The sequence below is a fragment of the Acanthaster planci genome, linkage group LG10 (genome assembly GCF_054643075.1).
Source record: "Acanthaster planci isolate LZ-2023a linkage group LG10, COTS_SCS, whole genome shotgun sequence".
In the NCBI taxonomy this organism is placed as follows: domain Eukaryota; kingdom Metazoa; phylum Echinodermata; class Asteroidea; order Valvatida; family Acanthasteridae; genus Acanthaster; species Acanthaster planci.
In genome coordinates this window covers 15,615,567-15,635,498 of record NC_141786.1, presented here as the reverse complement: position 1 = coordinate 15,635,498, position 19,932 = coordinate 15,615,567, and the positions used below count along the sequence as shown (strand labels likewise).

General features: G+C 41.2%; 1 protein-coding gene across 4 annotated transcripts in view; it reads right to left on the bottom strand.

The window, feature by feature from the left end:
- Positions 1–19,932, bottom strand: part of LOC110982993 (uncharacterized) — a 279,431-nt gene that overhangs the window by 45,335 nt on the left and 214,164 nt on the right. For all 4 annotated transcript variants that reach the window (XM_087142717.1, XM_087142720.1, XM_087142719.1 and 1 more), the window contains 20 exons: positions 19,186–19,323; positions 18,162–18,260; positions 17,575–17,742; positions 16,913–17,047; positions 16,484–16,582; positions 15,828–15,986; positions 15,055–15,192; positions 14,394–14,492; positions 13,516–13,674; positions 11,927–12,064; positions 11,349–11,447; positions 10,399–10,503; positions 9,370–9,528; positions 8,873–9,013; positions 8,022–8,117; positions 7,173–7,271; positions 4,304–4,462; positions 3,537–3,677; positions 2,230–2,328; positions 1,030–1,188 (listed from right to left, as the gene is read on the bottom strand). In XM_087142717.1, the coding sequence (XP_086998843.1) occupies positions 1,030–1,188; positions 2,230–2,328; positions 3,537–3,677; positions 4,304–4,462; positions 7,173–7,271; positions 8,022–8,117; positions 8,873–9,013; positions 9,370–9,528; positions 10,399–10,503; positions 11,349–11,447; positions 11,927–12,064; positions 13,516–13,674; positions 14,394–14,492; positions 15,055–15,192; positions 15,828–15,986; positions 16,484–16,582; positions 16,913–17,047; positions 17,575–17,742; positions 18,162–18,260; positions 19,186–19,323 (2,589 nt within the window). The remainder of the gene's footprint in view (positions 1–1,029; positions 1,189–2,229; positions 2,329–3,536; positions 3,678–4,303; positions 4,463–7,172; positions 7,272–8,021; positions 8,118–8,872; positions 9,014–9,369; positions 9,529–10,398; positions 10,504–11,348; positions 11,448–11,926; positions 12,065–13,515; positions 13,675–14,393; positions 14,493–15,054; positions 15,193–15,827; positions 15,987–16,483; positions 16,583–16,912; positions 17,048–17,574; positions 17,743–18,161; positions 18,261–19,185; positions 19,324–19,932) is intronic.

The following is a 19,932-nucleotide window of genomic DNA, read 5'->3' as shown; positions in this document are numbered from 1 at the left end:
TGTTCCTTTGAGACAGTAAGCACACTGAAGATCTACAGGAGGGTGTGTAAGATTTCAATTTTAAATAAAAACTTGCCCAAAATGTCATCTTTGAATTGCGCCCAATTTCTGCATCCACGACATGTTCTCATCCAGCTGAATGCAGCTACACTGTACACACGGCTTGTATTGAACTGATAAATTATAAACTAACAATACCTCTTTGGAACAATCAAAGGCATGACAAAGACTTCAAGTCAGTTTGTGATGTCAGTCCAAAGAGGCTAGTGATTGGTCAAAATGCAGTTATTACCCCCAGTAAAATGTCTTTAAAAAAACCCCACATTTTTCTTAAACCAAGGTGACTGTCTCTGTACGGACAAAGAGCCTGAATTGCTGATGTGCTGTGCAGCACTGAATGGACTTCATCACTGGTATATCTTCCAAACACATCTACCACCATGTCAAATTCCCTGCACACTTGTCAAACACCTCCTGGGTTAATTGTGACCCAAACTAGCAAAATGAGTCAAAAGTCACCAAAGCCAGATTTAAGTTAAATGCCCTCAAAAGAATCTGGCACATGCTACAGGAACCCTCATTATTTTTCACCCAATGTTTATTTTTATCAAGATGCCAGTTCTGAGTGATGCATTAAAAACAAAGACCTCAGTTTCCCATTTCCAATGTGCACTAAAGCAAAATTATATTGAAGAAAAATTTTACTGTGTTGCTTAACAGCAGAAAAGTTGTGCTTGCTATAGAAGAAAATTTTGCTAACTGTGAGCACTGTTTCTTGGTGATGCTTGACCTGACTGTGCTTATGGTTGCATGTACAAAGAGATTTCCACAGTTTTGTCACTAGCAAATTTTTTCACCAAGTTAAGCGTACCTTCTGCTGTGCTTCCAGCTTATGGTCTCCGTGAAATACGTGAAACCTCTGTATAAACGTAAAATTGTCTGCTTAGCAGATTTTGGGCCCTGTTCACAAGAGTTGTTTTGAGTTATCCAGTCACAATTTCTTGGGGGAGAAACCCTAGTAAAGCTTACCTTTATCAACTGATCTGACGACCTTGCCATTGGGGAACCTCCAGACCGGGTTCCTGGATGGGATTCTCCCCGCCGTGCGACACAGGAATTCCAGGTCCTCCCCGACCATGGGATTGTGCTTGATGTTGGGAACGATGGCAATGGACCCGGTCTGACTCACTTGAAATCAATCCAAACAGAATCAAATTGTCACCGACACCACAAACTGGCATTCAGTTGTACTCCAGTTTTAGAGATTGGCACACATTTTAGAGAACAGACTAGAAATGCAAAATCAAATGCACTACCACGGGAACTTGCTGGATTTATGCATCTTAACCAGAGTGACTCACTTGAAATCAGTCCATGCAAAATTGAATGTTCACTTCAACTAGCGATACATTTCTAACAAACCATCGATTAAAGTGAAAACACAAACTGATTAACACTTTAATACAGAAAGCAAAGGAAAGTCTTGTACAGGGAAGCAAAGGATAACAGAGGAAAACAGTATAGAAGACAGTTAATATATTGATATCAATAACAAACCAACATTTGTCAGTGGCAAACACTCAAAAGATGCACTAATGAGAAGTTAAATGGCATTGGTGAAGGCAAATGAGCATTTCATAAAGGAACAATTCCAAAGTGGCATTCTGACCAAAAAAAGATGAATAAGCAATTGAAGAGAAACTGAAGGGCACAAATAGTAGAGTATATTAAACACTTAAAGCACAATTTTTGCACTTTTCACAATCCCACCTTCGCCTGTCTGCCAAATGAAGTTTCCGGTATGCAGTCAAATACAACTTAATAAATCAATACAGTGTGAAATTACATGTTTCCGTTATGCAGTCAAATACAACTTAATAAATCAATACAGTGTGAAATTACATTTAGCTGTTTAGGCAAACCTGATATACTTATTTTAATCTATCATGTTTTATAATCATGGAAACATGCCATGGTTATCAATGGGAATATAGTATTTTGGAAGTAACCTCTTCACTTTCCAAAATAATACAACCCTAATTGAAAGCTATGAAATGTTTCCAAAATAATAAAATATGACATGTGATAAAATATGGTACAAGCTGACTTGATACAGAGCTCAGGAGAATGCTGGTTAAAGATCTTGCTGTGGTCACTTGTTTCATTAACTCAACATCAGTCCATACACGGCAAGCTCTTTTCAGGGAATGTCAAGTGCAAACTACTTACCTCTGATCTCACAGTACTTTCCAATGAATTCCCCCGGGCACCGACACCGTCCCTGAATGCAAGTTCCCTCGTTGGCACACATCAGAGGACATGGGTGCTCTGTTGGGGAGTGAAGACATGCTGGAGGCTCAACTCTTTTAAAAGGTCATCTGCAGGTCTTCTACTCATAGTAAAAACTCACACTGTCTTACTTCATACATATTCATCTTTGGGTGCCATCTTCTCAATGGTCCATTCACCATCACAAGCCAGTGGCTATTTTTGCTGTTTACCAAGTACATGAAGTCATCCATGCACAAGTCAAACACACACGATCTGTAAATTGTTCCCAATAATCAATCGCTTGATTGAAGGACTGCTGCCCGTTTGAAGTAAGCACACATGAACATAACCCTAGCTACTAATGGAAAGTAAGCACACATGAACATAGCCCTAGCTACTAATGAAAAGTAAGTACACATGAACATAACCCTAGCTACTAATGAAAAGTAAGCACACATGAACATAACCCTAGCTACTAATGGGAAGTAAGCACACATGAACATAACTCTAGCTACTAATGGAAAGTAAGCACACATGAACATAACCCTTGCTACCAATAGAAAGATGGCCACACAAGTCAACATTGATCTGCATTTTAAATGACCCATGGAATTAATGAAATGAAATAACTAAATCTGAAAAATACTAAGATTAATTCTGTGGAATAAGGTGATGTATAACAAACGGCAAACACCAACCAGAAAGCAGTAGAAAGAGTCCTATAGTAGATGTTGCATTTTAATTGACGAAAATGCCCTTGGTTGGGGATGCATTGCGCCTGTGCACAAGTTTATGGTATGCTGGGCAAGCTTAGCCAATTTCTGTTGATATTTGGTGCCTGGTTTGTACAGCAACCTTTCTCATTACTGGTAAAAGAGTGCTTCTACCTAGCTAACATACCCATACCAGCCAGAGTAGTGATCAATAATGCAGTGAAGGGAGCACTATATTGAAGGTCCTGTACGTGAACAAAAATATGGGGGATGCCACAGGCAGAGTTCATAAGTACATGTACTTCGTCTGTAGCATCCCCCATATTTTTGTTCAAGATAGCCAAAGGCACATAATGAAACGAGTTTATAAGTACTTGTTTAAAAATTATCTGCCTTTGGCTGTTTAGGTACTTTTTCCGTATGTCATCTGTATCGCTCATTTTGATCGTTAAACACTGAAATTATATAGATATGGTCCATGACGGCGAGCCCCTGCACTATTGAGCATGCTCCTACTCATCACCAAGGTACACCTGATTCTGAGGCACTCACCATACAGGGTTATGATGACTGAGCTGTTCAGAGGCCCTGCGGCACAGTTGTAGAGTCCCGCATCCTCTTCAGACAAGAAATTGATGACGAGTCGGCTGGCGGTCTCATTGATCAACTCCACAAAGACCCGTGAAATACCACCTACAAGATACATGCAGCAATAGTCTCAATAAAGAGTTTGATGATGTATTGTACAATACAGAGGAATGTTGGTGTGAATAGGGTAAGATGCAATGGACACAAAATGGCTCTACATAGCAATGTACCAAGTGCTGCAAAGACAAAGCTGCCTTCATTGTGTGTCCAGAAATTAAGGCATTTTAGTTTACACTGTATTCTATTCAGTGAGCAGTAAGAGTCAGTATTTTTGGATGTTAAAATCTAGTCCACTCATATCTCTATGTTGACTGGGTAATGCAGGAACCCATTGCTGTGTACTAACAGAAACCATCATAAAACTACATTTTGGGGGCCTCCAAAGATTGCCATCTCTCCGTTCAATGCAGCAGATCAATATCTCTGAGATTTTCTGTGCTGGCGAGCAACAACTATTTTCTGTGGTTAAAGATAAGGACAATGCTCACATACATAAACCTTGTTACAAATTTTTATGTAAAAACCAAAGCCTGGATCCACAGGCAACTAATGATAATGCCACAATTAAACCAACTGTGACTGAGACATTGAGGATTCCTCTGACAATTCATGACACTGGTTAGCAAATTTGGGGCCTACATAGACAGTGCAGCAACTTTAGTGGGGCATACCTGGTACTCCTGGCTGTATGATCTGTCCACTTGGGTCCCTCCAGATGAGAGCTGACGGGGCACCGTCACCTTCTGTGTAGCACAGGAATGCTGAGTTCTCCCCAACGTAGGTTATCTGATCCTGCTCCGGTCTGATCGTAATGGCAACAGGAAGCTCTTCTGTACAAAACGAACAAATTACACCACAGTGGTTGGAAGTAAAATACAGATCTAATATTCCATCTAGTTCTAGTCTACAACAGGCAGTTGTCAGGATTACAAAGGGGACCTGTTTGTTTGACACAGATCCAGCGATCCTAATGCTGGTTCCCTCCATCAATTACGTGGGTTCTGGTCTAGACTCAGTGAACCAGTCTTGGATGACTGATTGCGATCCAGATCCACGCCAATCAAACAGGCCCAAAGCAAATGCCAGGGAAGGTACAACTCCCCAACAAATCTTGAATATAAAACCCTCCCCTTTTTGACTTCATCAGCACTGTTTTTGTGGTTTGATATGGTCATTTGTTTGTCAAGGGGTCCCTTTTTGTGCCTTTAACTTGACCAGTTTGGAGATGCATCCGTCATAATTCAGCCTTGTGGCTGCGAATAAAGCTTACTTACTAGCCCCCTTTTCCCCTTGTAATGAATGTTCTGTGGTCCGATCTACTGCCATGTTTATTTCATACGGATCTGGATCACATTCAGTGATCCGTCACTGGTTTACAGACACCAAAACTCACCTAATGGGTAGTAGGAATTAGCATAAGGATCAATGATCGAGATCTAGATCCGTGTGAAAGAGACAGTTAGAAACACAAAGCCTGGTTTCCATATTGACGTAATGAGTTGCAGACACTTTATCACAACTCATTCCAACACTGTTGGCTTGTTTGTTTCAAACGGATCTGGATCGTGATCAGTGAGCCTAAAGCTGGTTAACACTATCCATCACACGGTTCCAGGTATCATTGAACCAACCTCAAAACACTAATCGCAATCTGGATCTGTTTGAAACAAACAGGCAGTATGTACAGGTAGTTGGATCAGGTTCAACTTTGCTGACTGTAGTTGTAAGTGTAGGCCAATGTCCGCACTGTCACATCTCAGCCCATTTTATTTTTTTTAAAAAATGACAACTATTATTTTTCTGTCATGTAGAGTTTTATTGAGTTTCCCAATTTTAGCTGCAACAAGAGAAGTTGCTTGATTTAAATATTCATTTCAGTATGTGATGTCATTGATTTGCATTTAGCACAAGGTGCTTGGGGCTCTAGATTGTGGACTTTGCATTTGAATGGTAAGTACAAGCAGTTGGGATGTTTCAGTTGGGTGTGGTCTTTTCATTGGGTGCACTGGAGTGTGAGGGAGTGTGGTGTATATAGAGTGAAGATGTGCTACCCATAGTCAGTCAGTTGTCTTGCTGTAAAGTATATTGACACCAGTGGTCAGGCTATCCAATCCAACAAGACTAATTTAAGCTAAGGGCCTTGTGCTCTTTTGGGGTTGCCATACTTTGTCAGCTTATACATCTTTTCCCCATTTTGAGCGGACCGTCCAATGACCCTGGAACTGGTGACTGACTGCAGACAACTGTGAAGCCACAAACTGTAAGAATAATTGTTTCTGTGTTGAGTAATTTAGGGTACTTGTATAAAATATTATCGTAATATTTTGATAGAAGAGTCATACATTTTGATGTTCCTGGAAAAGTCACAACTTTGATAATTGTCAGCCATGAGGAACAGTATTGTACAACTATTTGGAGTTGGATTTATCAACTTTTCCAGAGAGCCCTACCTTATGGCAGTTTCACTACCTTGGGTCCGGCCAAGATGCTCTCCACTGTTCTGTGCTGTGTCTTGTGAGGGCATCGCTAGCTGTTTGACAGAGCACTACGACTGTCGTAGACGTCCGAGGCCCATGCAGACCAAGATAAACTGCTGTGTCATATTGTATTAAAGGCTTGGTCGTAGAATTTAGCCTGTGTGGCACTATTTATGGTACTATTTAGCCTGTGTGGCATTATTTAGCCTGTGTGGCACTGTTTATGACACTATATAGCCTGTGTGGCACTATAGCCTGTGTGGCACCATTTAGCCTGTGTGGCACTATTTAGCCTGTGTGGCACTATTTAGCCTGTGTGGCACTATAGCCTGTGTGGTACCATTTAGCCTGAGTGGCATTGTTTACCCTTAGTGTCGGGTGAATATTTTGTCCTGAACTTGGAAGTAGCCTTGGTGGCTTTTGAAGTGATTTTGGTGCACTTACTGGTAATTACATGTGTTGTAACCATGGAATATTTTTGTTGAAGCTAATTGACTTGATTTACTACTGTAGTTCTATTGTCTTGTGATTGTACTCCAAAGCATAATGTTTGGTGTTATTGGCGTCTAATGTAGTTCTTTTAATTAAACCGTACAATTCTGTGACATCATTTTTTATGAATATCCTCATTTGAGGAACTGTACAAAACTATGAGAGGGTGAACCTCGGGACTGTAAATAGGTAATAAATTATTTTATTAAGATAAATTTGTGTGTTTGGCTTTGCACTGATTTAGTTCTCACACGCACTGACATAACAGGCATACAATGTCTTTCTTACTCGGAAACAACATCTAATACCAAAGAAATGAACCCCAGCTTGTCATCAAAACAGCTGATCATATGTAGAAAACACTACATTGAAGGACCAAGTATGAGTTTACTTTTAAAATGATATGGCATCAAAAAAGGTACTCTGTACAAAAGTTGCCAGAGTCTCAGTGTCTCGTTGTTTTGATTTGTTGGTCCCTTATGCAACTGTCCGTGTCTTGGAATATTAGGAGCTGTTTGCAATCTTCACAACCACACAGAAACTAGGATATACATCTCTGCTTCTAACTTACGGATGTTCTCACAGAGCTCTCCATAAAATCCTCGTGGGCAGAGACAAAGTCTGTTCTCACACATGCCGCCATTTAAACAGGGAGGATCGCACTCTGAAACTTAAGAAAACAAACAGAAAAGTTCACTGGTACCTTGCTTCTTGGACACCAAAATTTTACATCACTGATATCATCAAGGGTCAAGTTGATAAACTCAGTGCTGACACAAAGTGTCACACAATCATTGGTCATACCAAATACAGGCCCACGTCATTTCCGTGAGCATCACAGCACTTTTCGTACTTGGCAACCAGGTTGGACAATGTGACATATGTCCCACTCTAGGAATATGAATGAGTACGGACTTGATTTTTCATTTAATAGAAAAGGGTAGTAAAAACAGTTACAATCAAGGAAAGGCTGCCTGTCCATAGTGAAAGCAGATGTCCAGGTGAGGATCCAGAGGGCCACCTTCACCCCCCTGTCCCCCATTGCCCCCTGCTCCTTTTTGCTTTGTTTTTAGCAGCCTACATCTAAAGGCTGAAAGACTCCCTGCAGAGGTCTTATTGTGTGTTAGGTTAAAGAGATTAAATGGCTTCAACAATGAAGACAAAGCAGTCTCCCCCACTCTAGCACGAAAAAAAAATGAAACCCCCCCAAATTCGGGATCCACTCCTGATGTCTGTGTCACATGTGAAGCAAAAGAACTGTCCATTATACATAATGGTGTTATTATTGTCTGATTAAGGGAAGGAGAGCAAGAGGTAAGAAATCGTACCAGAAAATGCAGCCAATGATACCGAAGGATTGTGCAAGAATCTTGTATTCGTAAAAGGCATGTCTCGGTCATTCGTCTCTATAGCTACTTACTTCTAATATGGCATGCCTCGCCAGTGAAACCGTCCAGGCATATGCATTTGGTGTTCAGGCAGAACCCGTTGACACACTCTGGTTCACATGGTGGAGCTTTCAGAGAAAGAGAAAACAAACTTAGAGTCTGTGCCGGTATTGGTGATTTGCTTCTATGATCGTATCTATCTTTAGAGACCATTACACAGAAATGCCAACATCTCAGACAAATGGCAGTCCATCCAAGGTAAAAGTAACTTTGTTGGCCCCCCTGAAATCTCCATGTTGGCAGGAGGCATGAATTAAGAGGAACAGATAATTGCTTCCATTATAAGTCTAAATACTGCTTAAACTTTTGAATCATCAGCAAGGTTTGTAGTCTATCTTTATTTTCGTACTTCCTGCTAATTGTCTTACACAACATGTAGAGATTGTGCAAGGCAGCCATTTTTCTGGTAAGGGCTTTTGCTCCACAGGGATGCACATGAGTAGACGTTTTGTGCTACCACTCTGTAACAAAATCAGTTACCAGAGAGATAGCAGCCATGCAGAACCTCTATTTTATTCACATTATGCTGAGTAGCCATGAAGGCACTAGAACATGCTTATGTAGGCCCCTTTTTTCCTTTGGCCTTTTGCAAAGGGAACCTGGTCCCTCATTCGATTATCAACTAACTTCTAGGTATACAAACATGTTTTAATGCCCTCATCAGCTGGCCAAATCTGCAAATCCTACGAGCATTGGAAGAAAATTTACACAATTTAGAAAAAAACAGGGTCCTGTGTTTGAGTCTCCAAAAGCTACAAGTATTTTTTGACATTTTATAATTAACCATTAGCTGTTCTGTATGATGAGGGACCTTTGGCCTTACTTCTGACAACCAGAGAGACTGACTTCCGCAGAGGCCCAGCGCGGCAGGAATACGTGTCAATGTCTTCAAAGATCAGGTCAATCAGAACAAGTTGGACTTGGTTCGGTGACAGGCGACGCACATGTCGATGTAGGTCACCGCCTAATGATCAGGGAAACAAAAATGATTGATCAGTATCAACTGGGACATATTTTTTTCCTTGTGAGAGGCAAGGTTTTTCTTTGCCGAAGTACTGCAGGGTAACTGATGTTTAAACTGGTATGTTACATGTTTATATGCCAGTTGTGAGGGTAGGTCACAATGGCAAAACTGACTAAAAGTTAAGGACAGTCACAATGGCGGTCACAGTACTAGCAGCAATAAAATACTGTCAATGGCAAGGCTAACATCACAGAGACAACATTACTTCAAAACTGCGAAAGTAACAGTAATGACTAGTCGAAAATATGTAATCTAATAGTGGATATAATTATTACAACAGTGAAAATGTGTCTTACCTTCCTCAAGTGACAAAATGACTTCACCAGTTCTCATTAACCACTCAGGGTTGATGGGAGCATCCGGGCCACTGGTGATGCACATGAAGGTCACATTCTCGCCGACTTCCGGAATGTCGCCGCGACCCAGTTCTATCCGCAATGTCGTTTCATCATCAACTGAAAAAAAGGGACAGACAAAAACAATGGAGACAGGTTACATATACTTTAGGAAAACATCAAAACATACGAGTTCACAGAAAGCGACCATTCAAATTTTAAAGACAATCCCCAGTTTAAATGAAGTTTTTCCATAAAGCATGCATTTCCTAAGGCTCCAGTCAAGCCTGTCATTAATATCTGCAAGTCCACCACAAGTCACCCAGCCTTAAGGAGAAGTCACAAGTGATTGTTTTAAATGTTTACTAAAGTACTTCTTTATCACTGATCACCCTTGTACTGGAAACTGGGCTTGTAATAGGACTTGTGACGATACAGTGGAGGAACATCTCACTAAATGACTATGGGTTTCCGCATTAAGCAAAGTCTTGAAAGGTGACTTAGAAATTAGCTTCAAATCTGGTATTTCAGCAATATGGTTCTCTGTCTCATCCACACGAAGTGCAGGAACACAACACGCAGAGAATATACATTGCATTTATGTTACTGGTGGTATCTATGTAAGCATGCATGAAAAGAACACAACAGTACGATGATGGTAAAACTAAATCTCCAACAGTTCACCCATAAAGTAATACAAACAAGAATGCCTTATGTTTTGAAAAGCTGGAGAACTGGTTAGATATTAACCCCTTCGCACCGGGAACCGTCGAAAGCCGCGGCTTTGTGTGAGGAATAGTGCATACCACACACACAGTCTATTCACCATGCAGCTGCTGGTTCAATGTTCAATGGGGCCTGCTGATGGACAAAGCCCTCCATTCAGGGTATACCACAGCCTAGCATTCACGGTCAAAAGAATTACCGGTGCGAAGGGGTTACAAGAAAAGAAGTTTAAACTGGTAACGAAAAGATGGAATGGTTTCGTACTGGAGTACTGGCAGAAGTCTCCTTGGTAGTCAGCAGTACAGATGCACTTCTTGTTGTTGCAGGTGCCTCCGTTGTAGCACAGGCGCAGCGAGTTGCATCCTTCCTCTGATGCAATGCAATCGAGAGAAATGTGATTACCTCACAGGGAAAATGTATACGTATCACACAATTACAATGACTCAGTAACACCTTGGAGGTGAAACAGACAAATTGTTGGGAATGCTCGCTTTTTCCAACCTGCTTTCCATTAGGTACACTTTTTTATGGGACAGGTGTTGGTGCAGGTGTGGATGCAGAGCTTGACATAGCCCCTGCTCAGACCGGGAACAAAAACCAGACCTGAACCTTGACCCAGCTGCAGCTCATGAGCAAATACCAGTCAAGGATCCAGACATCGACACCTTGACCTAGAACCTGACAAAGACCTTGGCTCTACCCTCACATGGACACAGATCAGGAGCCTGCCCAAGACCAGGATCCACATGTGTACACCTAAAACTCCAACCTGACAGAGACCTTGACTTAACCCTCACATGGACACAGATCTGGAGCTTACCCAAGACAAAGATCCAGTCGTGTACCTCACACCTTGCCCCCTTGCACCCAAAAAAGACCTTGAACTGGGCCTTGAACTGAGCCCCAATATGGACATAGATCTGGGCTAACTTGAGACTTGGATCCCTACTTGCACACCAAGACATAGACCCCGACAAAGACTTTCTCTTGGGCCTTGGTCTAAACTTGGACATGGACAGAAATCTGAAGCCAAACATCAGGCCAGGACCGACACATGCACATCAAGACCTAGACCTGAAGACCATCATGTACACCCTGACACAAACTGGATCTCCAATATGGGCCCACACTTATACCACCATGACTTTGATCTTGATTCAAGCTTTAACACTGCACATCCAAGCTCATGAATACTTTCAAAGAATCAATGATACCTATGCTGTCGCAGTAATCTCCAGTGAATGGTTCAGGGCAGTCGCACACGCCATTCCGGCAGACACCGCCATGCATGCAGCCTCTGTCACAAGTGGGGGCTGCAAAACACAAATGAACAAAACCCCAATTCATGTCCGACTTAAAATATACAAGGCTTTGACAGTTCAACCAGCAGATTAAAGTGTGGATTCTAAGACAGGGTACGTGATGAAAATATTGATACGTAGAATACAGTCAGCCTTCTGGTCCCTTGCCCAACAGACGTAGAGATCCGCACTAATACATTTTTTCAGGGGAAAGGGTTCAATTATGTACAACATGACTGAACAGAATGAGCCAGATATTAACAGAACTATGTTTGTGTTTCAAGCCTTAAAATCAATCTTGCCCAAAATCAAGCGATTGGATCCTTCCTCTTTTTCACCCCCACACCATCCCTTTTTATCAAGACGCCACAAAGGACACGACAAACTGGAAGGCTCAGTATATTAGTTCTAGGGGAAATGAAACAAAATTACTTCAACCAGTGGCCTTAAGACTCATTTTGTGGGATCAAGTAATGACTATCCTTGTGTACCTAGAGTGATGTTGAACTCGGCACTGAGGGGTCCAACAGTGCACCGGTAAGGTCCTTCGTCGCTCTCAATGACGCCATTGACAATGAGGGCTGTTGTTCTGGGGTTCAGGTAATCAGCATATTTGTGTCCTGTACCTCCTAGGGAAACAAAAAGAATACAAGTCTAAGAAGAACTTCTGGAAATTGATAGGATTGGAGCCACTTTCATTCAAGCATACAAGAAAGGTCTTTCCAGTAGGGAAAAACAAAAATTGGGAAATTGTGAAACTTTTAGGCGTACCAGTCAAATTACAAAAAAAAAAGACCTGAGGCCTTTCAAAAAAATTGAAAATTGGATTCGAGATCCAGTATCCAAGTTTAATAAAACTTCCTGTAAAACAAGAAATGGGTTTTAATTCAGAGAGGCCACTTGATTGGATCTCAGCCACAGTGGACAGTATATAAGAATTGAGTACTGGTCAAGTATGAATAAAGCGATTGACCTAGCAACCATATTTGTGAGTGACAATATAATTCGATACCTCATGGGTTTAAAGCGATTGACCTAGCAACCATATTTGTGAGTGACAATATAATTAGATACCTCATGGGTTTAAAACGATTGACCTAGCAACCATATTTGTGAGTGACAATATAATTGGATACCTCATGGGTTTAGCTAGTGTTTGGTGTATGACAGCAACGTAAATACTTTCAGCTGAGCTGGAATGTACAGTAACCTTAACAGTCTTAAAATTGTCTTGAACTACATGTATATCCCATTAGCTGTACTTTTTCTATGTCCCAATATTAAGCTATACTTATTTCAATGCCCAATATCAGAATGCATCTGTTTTTATAAAGGTTTCACGGTGTTTTATGGTTCTTGAACCTATTGGCTTCACATGGATCTGAATATCAATCGGTGATCCAAACGCTGGGTCACTCTATCCATTATGCCATAATGGGGGCTCTGGTAACAGTGTACCAATGACAAACCAACTGATCCAGATTCAGATCTGTGTGAAGCTAACAGGCCCTTAATGCTTGTACTTATTCTTCACCTCCAATCAGAATGCATTACGGACCAAACTCACTTATTCTTTTCTCTGTTCTGTTCTGTTCTGAAATGTCCACCAACACTGCTTTCTTTTTCTATCTGTCAGTAATCTACGGCTCATAACCTAACCTAAGGACCTAACTCAGTGGGCCCAGGTACCTTGGAAAGACCCAAACTAGTTCTTATCTGGTGGACAACTTGCTATGAACCTCATCCCCGGTAGTACTTGGGCTTTCCATTATGTTCCACATAGTAAGCCCTGGCTGCAAACTGTTCTACCTGTGCCCTGATTTGTTGCAGCAACAGCAAATATCTGATTTATACAAAGTACTTTGTGTTATTCGCGCCACAACTGCAAATTAGCTGCAAAAGACCTTAACATTCTTTCTTTACAAACATTTTTGTTTCAGATCAGTCAAACTGCATAAAGCAAGCCTGTTTTGTACATCAGACAATTCATACAAAAGCAAACATTCGTTTCAATGCACAGCTATGTGTATGCACAATGTTCTTCTAGATGTACCAGAAATATGCTGCAGATCCAACTCACCCAGTCCTAGTCCCCTGACCCGCTGTCCTCCTGGTCCAGTCCACTCTGGGGTTCCAATCCTCACCGGTCCAACAATGTCACACTCTATGCTGTAGCTGCCGCCCACCCCAGGGCCATCTGGAGTGCTTGGCCTCAGGTAGATACGGAAATCCCGGTCCACTGAAGAAATTAAAATAAATAGCGAGTTTACGAAAACAAATAGTGTCGCAAATGTTAAGTACAGTAAGAGTGTAATTGATGTAAAAATATATGTTTGTAAATTTATTAAAACTGGCAGAAGTCTTCCATCAGCTGAGTCACATGTAGTGCAGTAACGAGGGAAACCCCTCTATGAAACTAGTTGTGACAGTTCAAAATAACTGAAACATTCCATTGACAGTGGACTTACATCACAAATATTGATTTACATTTTCCAAAATCACAGAAAATCAACACCGGATACTTCCTATTTTGGCAGAGGTTCCCAGTCCGTAGGTATTAATCAATGTACATTATTTTCAGTGGCAAAATGACAAGCTGTGATATTCTAATTTCTGGAAAACTGTTAATGTGTCCATTCTACTTTGCTATCCTGCTTCATGGTGGTGATATTATCACTTCACAAAAAGAACAGTATGCCAAGAATGCGGGATGAATCGTCTTTTAACCATTGAATTTTCTTCACTCAACCACAACTAAATTTAAGTGAGACTAACATCTGTGACCGTAAAGTCCCCAGGTCCCTTAAATATTTCACCACTTTTGGTAAAAACAGTAAGACTTGACAACAGGCGGCAAAATCAGGGACCTGGCAACTATACACTGTCGGACCAAAGTCACCTCCATTTGTGACCAATTATTTTCTCAAATCAAATGTATTCAGTGGTGTTGGAACTTACAAGAGTATTCGCAGAACTGTCCAACAATACGCTCTGGACATACGCACATTCCTTCTACGCATGACCCTCCATTCTGGCATTCCTGGAGACACTCCGGGACTGGAAAACAAAATATGTAATTTGTTTCCAAACAGTACAATACTATTAAAGAAACCAAAATACCTGGATGGGGAAACTCACTCTTGAAGTCAAATTTTATACACAGTATAACGGCGGCCCCTGAGCCAGACAAATGAATATTCAAAATCACGGTCTAGACCCCCAGCCTTGTGAGAATGGGATATCGTTCTTTAATTCTTTTACATTTCCATAACATGCAAACTGCATGATAATAAATATTTATTTCCTGGGCGTTCTAACAGGATATTCCTCGTAGCATCCTGAATAAACAAAGTGTGGAACATCAGAATTTAAAATCTTTGATAACTCAATTGTAATTTGCAAATACTTCAGTGTATTTCAGGAAACCCTAAAGCTGCACACACTGAACCTCTTCGACAGCTCATAAGTATTTTACAAATACTTCAAAATATTTCATGATATTTTAATGCTATGCCTACACAAATAACATTTGGATAATCAAAATCAAATTCTTAACTCCTAATTAATCATTTATACAAACTTCTAATGTACATGTATATCATTGGTATCCTCCACTTACCGTACACGGAGAGGACAATGCTTGTTCTCCTGGGACCAGCTTCACATGTGTAGATTCCAGCATCTATCTCGTTGATGTCTTTGATGACGAGTCTCTGAGCAAAGCTTGACACATTAGTGGTGTAAATACGACTGAACACTGCAATATAAAAAAATACAGTGTGACCATTTTCTGACAAAACAAATCAATCGACACAGTCTTTGAACATGTGACCTCCAAGATAATGTACTACTGTAGGCCTCTAGTGACCATGCTACCCAGTTCAGTTGGTGTGGATGAGCTGCTACAAAAGGGTTCCCAAGGAAATCTGTGAACCAAACTCCATAGCCCATCCAAGACTTTCCAGGACTTAAATCTAAGTCAGAATTTTCATAACAGTTAATGTCATTTTGCAGAGATAATTTGTTTGGAATTAAGAACTGGAAGATTACCATAGTTGCTACTACAGACTGACAAGAACAGAGCCTGCTAATTCTTCATTATTCCAATCTCACATCAAAGCCACCTGTCAAAGTAACCCTTTCATGATCTTGATTTTTCCATAAATTTTCCATGTTTTTTTGCTCTGACAACAGGATTCCAAAATAACCTGATTCTTCACAATTTTTCATGACATCCCAGGACTAATTTTTCCCAGAATTTCAATGACTCACAATAACCCGACACATATATACACAATGAAAGAATCTGTAATCACATTTTCAACATCCAGTTAATTTAAAACAAGATTCAGATTTCACACGCTTTGCCTCAATTGTTGTCTGACACTTTACCTTCATCCTGTTCTCCAATGGGCACTCCATACTGGTTGTACCAGGTGGGGTTCTCTAGGGCATGGGTCCCGACTGCCTCGCAGAGGTATGAGACTTCACCCCCTACGACTGGATTGTAGTTTGTGCCAACGGTGACGTTCAGGTCAAACGGACGGAAAGCTGTTAACAGAATTACAGATTCCACATTTTGATCTCCTGATTCCTCAAATTAATGTCAAAGAAAACGAACAAAAAATGTCTATGATTAGCTCGCCATTAACCACAGGTAGGGACAGAGTGTGATACACCTTTTTGTGGTACGTAGCAACCGCACCAGCCACTGGTGGCAGAAGTAGGGGGGGGCAGGGTGGCCAGTGGCCCCACACTTTTTGACCGGGGGCATGGCCCCCCTCCCACTTTTTGCAGGGCCTACAATGGGGCAGGGATTCATGGATTGGCATATAATGGCTGATGCCTGATGGTCCAACAACTGGCCCCCCACTTTGAAAATCGTTCCACCGCTGCTGACACCAGCTCAGCGATGAGAAAGCCTGCTTGCCAATCAGCCGGCAAACTGGCTTTTCAATCAGCAATGAGGCCTGTCAGCTGACAAGTCGCATGAGCTAGTCGTTTGTCGTTTGGTCAGTCGGTCATCCAAGCAATCTCTTCCTACTTACTCTCTATTTGGCAGAAGTCCCCGGAGTAGCCATCAGGGCAGAGACAGGCCTCATTGATGCAGGCGCCATCATTGATGCAATCAGGTATACAACCAGCAGCTGGGAAAACAAACAAGTAAACAAACAAACAAATGAACAGAGGATGAAAATGCAGCATGCATAATTCATAGTAGACCCCTGCACCCTTTAAACAAGCTTTTTGGATGCAGCTTAATCAACTCAGGACTGAAATTGAAATTGGTGCAAGAAGTTTGTAACACCTGTAAGAGCAGACTTCACCACACAGTCAGCCTCATCAACTTCCCACTGTTTCACTTGCTGAATAGTTTGAATGACCTTGAGGAAGAGACCACCATATGCTTGGTGGATGCAGATTTTTTAATGGCATCATATGTATGGAAATTAAAGCCATGTCCTGTCACTGGTTACCTGCTACTGTGACGGGGTAGAAACTTGTTATAGGGCCCACGGAGCAACTATAGACTCCCTGGTGCTCCGGGGATATGTCGAGGATCGTCAGTTCATTCACAAAGGTGTTCACTGGTTCCGTGTACCGTTCCTGGCCTGTAATAGGGATGGATAGATATAGACCCCCCAAAACATCAGCTTGGATCAGGTAGAAAAGACAATGACATCCGGAAGACAGCGGAAATCAGGGAAGGGTCAGATCAGACAGATAAGAATGACACAAGGGTCTGTAATTTTTAAGATTAGAAATAGGACAGATACCTGAGTGATCTGGAAAGGCTAAGATTGAGATCAACAGACAAGGATAGCACAGGGTCAGCAACTGATTAGATACTGGAGATTGGTAATGGGGGATGAGAAAAGTATATCGTGTGGTAGTGCTTAGATCAATGGTAATGATTGATTGAAAACATTATATTGCATAACCCTGCTTCATTCCTGCTCAATCTGAGAGCCTTTATTTTACTTGAAGACATTGCCCTATATCCTAACAAATAGACATGCATCTATTGCATAGATACCAGGTAAGTGTATCTGGTAGGGAAATAGTGATTATATTGCCTGCTTCATCCTACAACAAAAACCTGGGTCTATTTCATAGTCTTCTAATCTATTAAACCTACCTGGTAGAGCCACATTGATGATATTGCCGGCCTCATCCCTCCATACTGGTTTCATGTAGATCTCGTTTTCCTGAATTTCGCATCTGTATGTTACATTCTCTCCTCGTCTTGGTTCCCTGTCGATGCTGGGCATGATGGTAATAGTCAAGCCATCGCCGGACAGATCCACTGGAGATAAAGACTGCACTTCATAAATCTGATGACAACTGTTAGGTCACATGATATTCAGCACTTGATTGGTAATTTGTTTTCCAGAATCTCCCACATCACAGAGATCAAAATCAGATTTGCAGAGGCAATTTCACGTCCCTTTTAAATCATTCACCAGTTTGTTGTATCAACTAATTTAAAAGTAATTATGCTGCATTCACCTGAACTGAAATTTGCTAATCATTTGTTTACTGGCCACAAGTACATTATCTGCTATTCCAACTAGCGACCACAACTGCTTAATGTGGCCACGTCTACTTCTTTGTGTATTACACTCTTTATTTGTGTCATTGGTGTATAATAGCCATATGGGACACGTGAGTAACCGGTTTACTGTGGCTTTGCCTGCTTTCAGCTCCACAGTAATACGTGATTACCTGGAATTTCACAGGATTCCCCGGCATATCCCATGGCGCATCGGCAAACCCCGTCCTGGCAAACTCCGCCATTCAAGCATGGACCGACACAAGTCTCTCCTGCCATAGAAGAGGGCAGAGAAGTTGGTGGATGCAAAAGTGTTTCAAAAGTAAAACATGTCATTTGTCCTCTTCACAGTTTTTCCCAACTGTTGACCTAACTATTGGGGATGCAGCAGTCAAGAGCATCATCCATGGGTGTACATGGAGGGGGGGTAGGGGAATGTATACCCCCAGCTTTTTGAAAACTGGGATGGACTCAAAATGTTTTCATCAGCACACAAAAGGGAGGAGACTTTTTGCATACACCAAAAATAATGTACAGTTCTACCGGAGTTTAGTACATATCACAGATGTTCATCTGTATAATGAACACCGCCCTCTAGTGTCAGCACTCCCCCTTATATTTTCCAAAGCCGGGAAAGTCATCCCTTCACAATAGCCCATCCCCCGAGTTGTCAGCACAAATACAATCATCACAAGTCCCACAACAAGTTCAATACAAGTCCATCACAAGTCATCCGGTCTTCAGCCAAGTCACAAGTTATTTGAGTCAAATGATCTGTAACAAAAACATTCCTTCGTCACTGTTCACCCTGTTACTTTTGACTGGTCTTGTGAAGATATTGCAAATGGACATGTGAAGGGACTAGGGAAAGAGCCTGTGACAGACATGACTACAACACTGTGTTATACATAAATTCAATCTGTTCTAATCGTGCTTGCGTTGCTCAAACTAATTTTTTGGCTGTGTTTTATGTACGCATGTCTGTAATTTTGCTTGATTTAAATTATCAATTTGTATTTATCTATGAGGTATGCCCTATAAGCTTGGGCCTCTGTCTATCATTCCTCCATCATACATTTCCGCTTTGAGTCACACTCTTTGTATATTACTTTTGGAAACAAATATTCACTAAACTGAATTGACCATTTGCCAAATGTTTTGTCAAGTGGAGAGATCTCATAGGGCTGCTCAACTTACTTCTTGGCATGATGGTTATCTCTGTGGTGAGTGGGCCCACTTGGCAAGTGTATGTACCAGCATCAGCTAGGGTCACTCCTTGAATGTACAATTTGCTGTTGGTAGCCGACTGTCGAGTGTACAGGGTGTCAGATCCACCTGTTAAAATAATTTGCATAATTGATTGATAGCTATATAAGGCTGAATCTAAGCCATGTGCCTCTTTCATTGTTGATTAGAAATCTATGTCTTAATTTCCTAAACACTTTTAAGTTGGTACCATAGAAAAACAAGAAGTATCACATCAGAAAGCAGCGGAAAAACATTTATATGAATGTGCTTTTGTCCTTTTTTTCTTAACCCACTGATAGATTTTATTTTATTTTATTACACTTTCCCACTGGCTATTGTAAAACAAGACCAAAAAAATTAATACATTAAAAACATATAGGGCCTACATAAAACATTTGACATGACAGATGACGGGTATAAAAAACAGGATGCTAAAAAGCCAGTGAATGGCAAGGTGGAACAGGTGACCAGCACCTCTACAGAGCCATCCTACCACATGACGAAAATGAAGAAATGGGAACAAGTGGGAATTTATTAATATCTACAACCAGCACAGCGACAGTTAGGCATCCAAGTACATATATTATCAGATTCGAAGCTAGAGAACTTTGTTTTACAAGGGGGCAGGGGCAACAAGGCCCATGCCACATTTCCCCACTTGGGGAAATTTTTGAGAAGGGTTCGAAAAAAAATCAC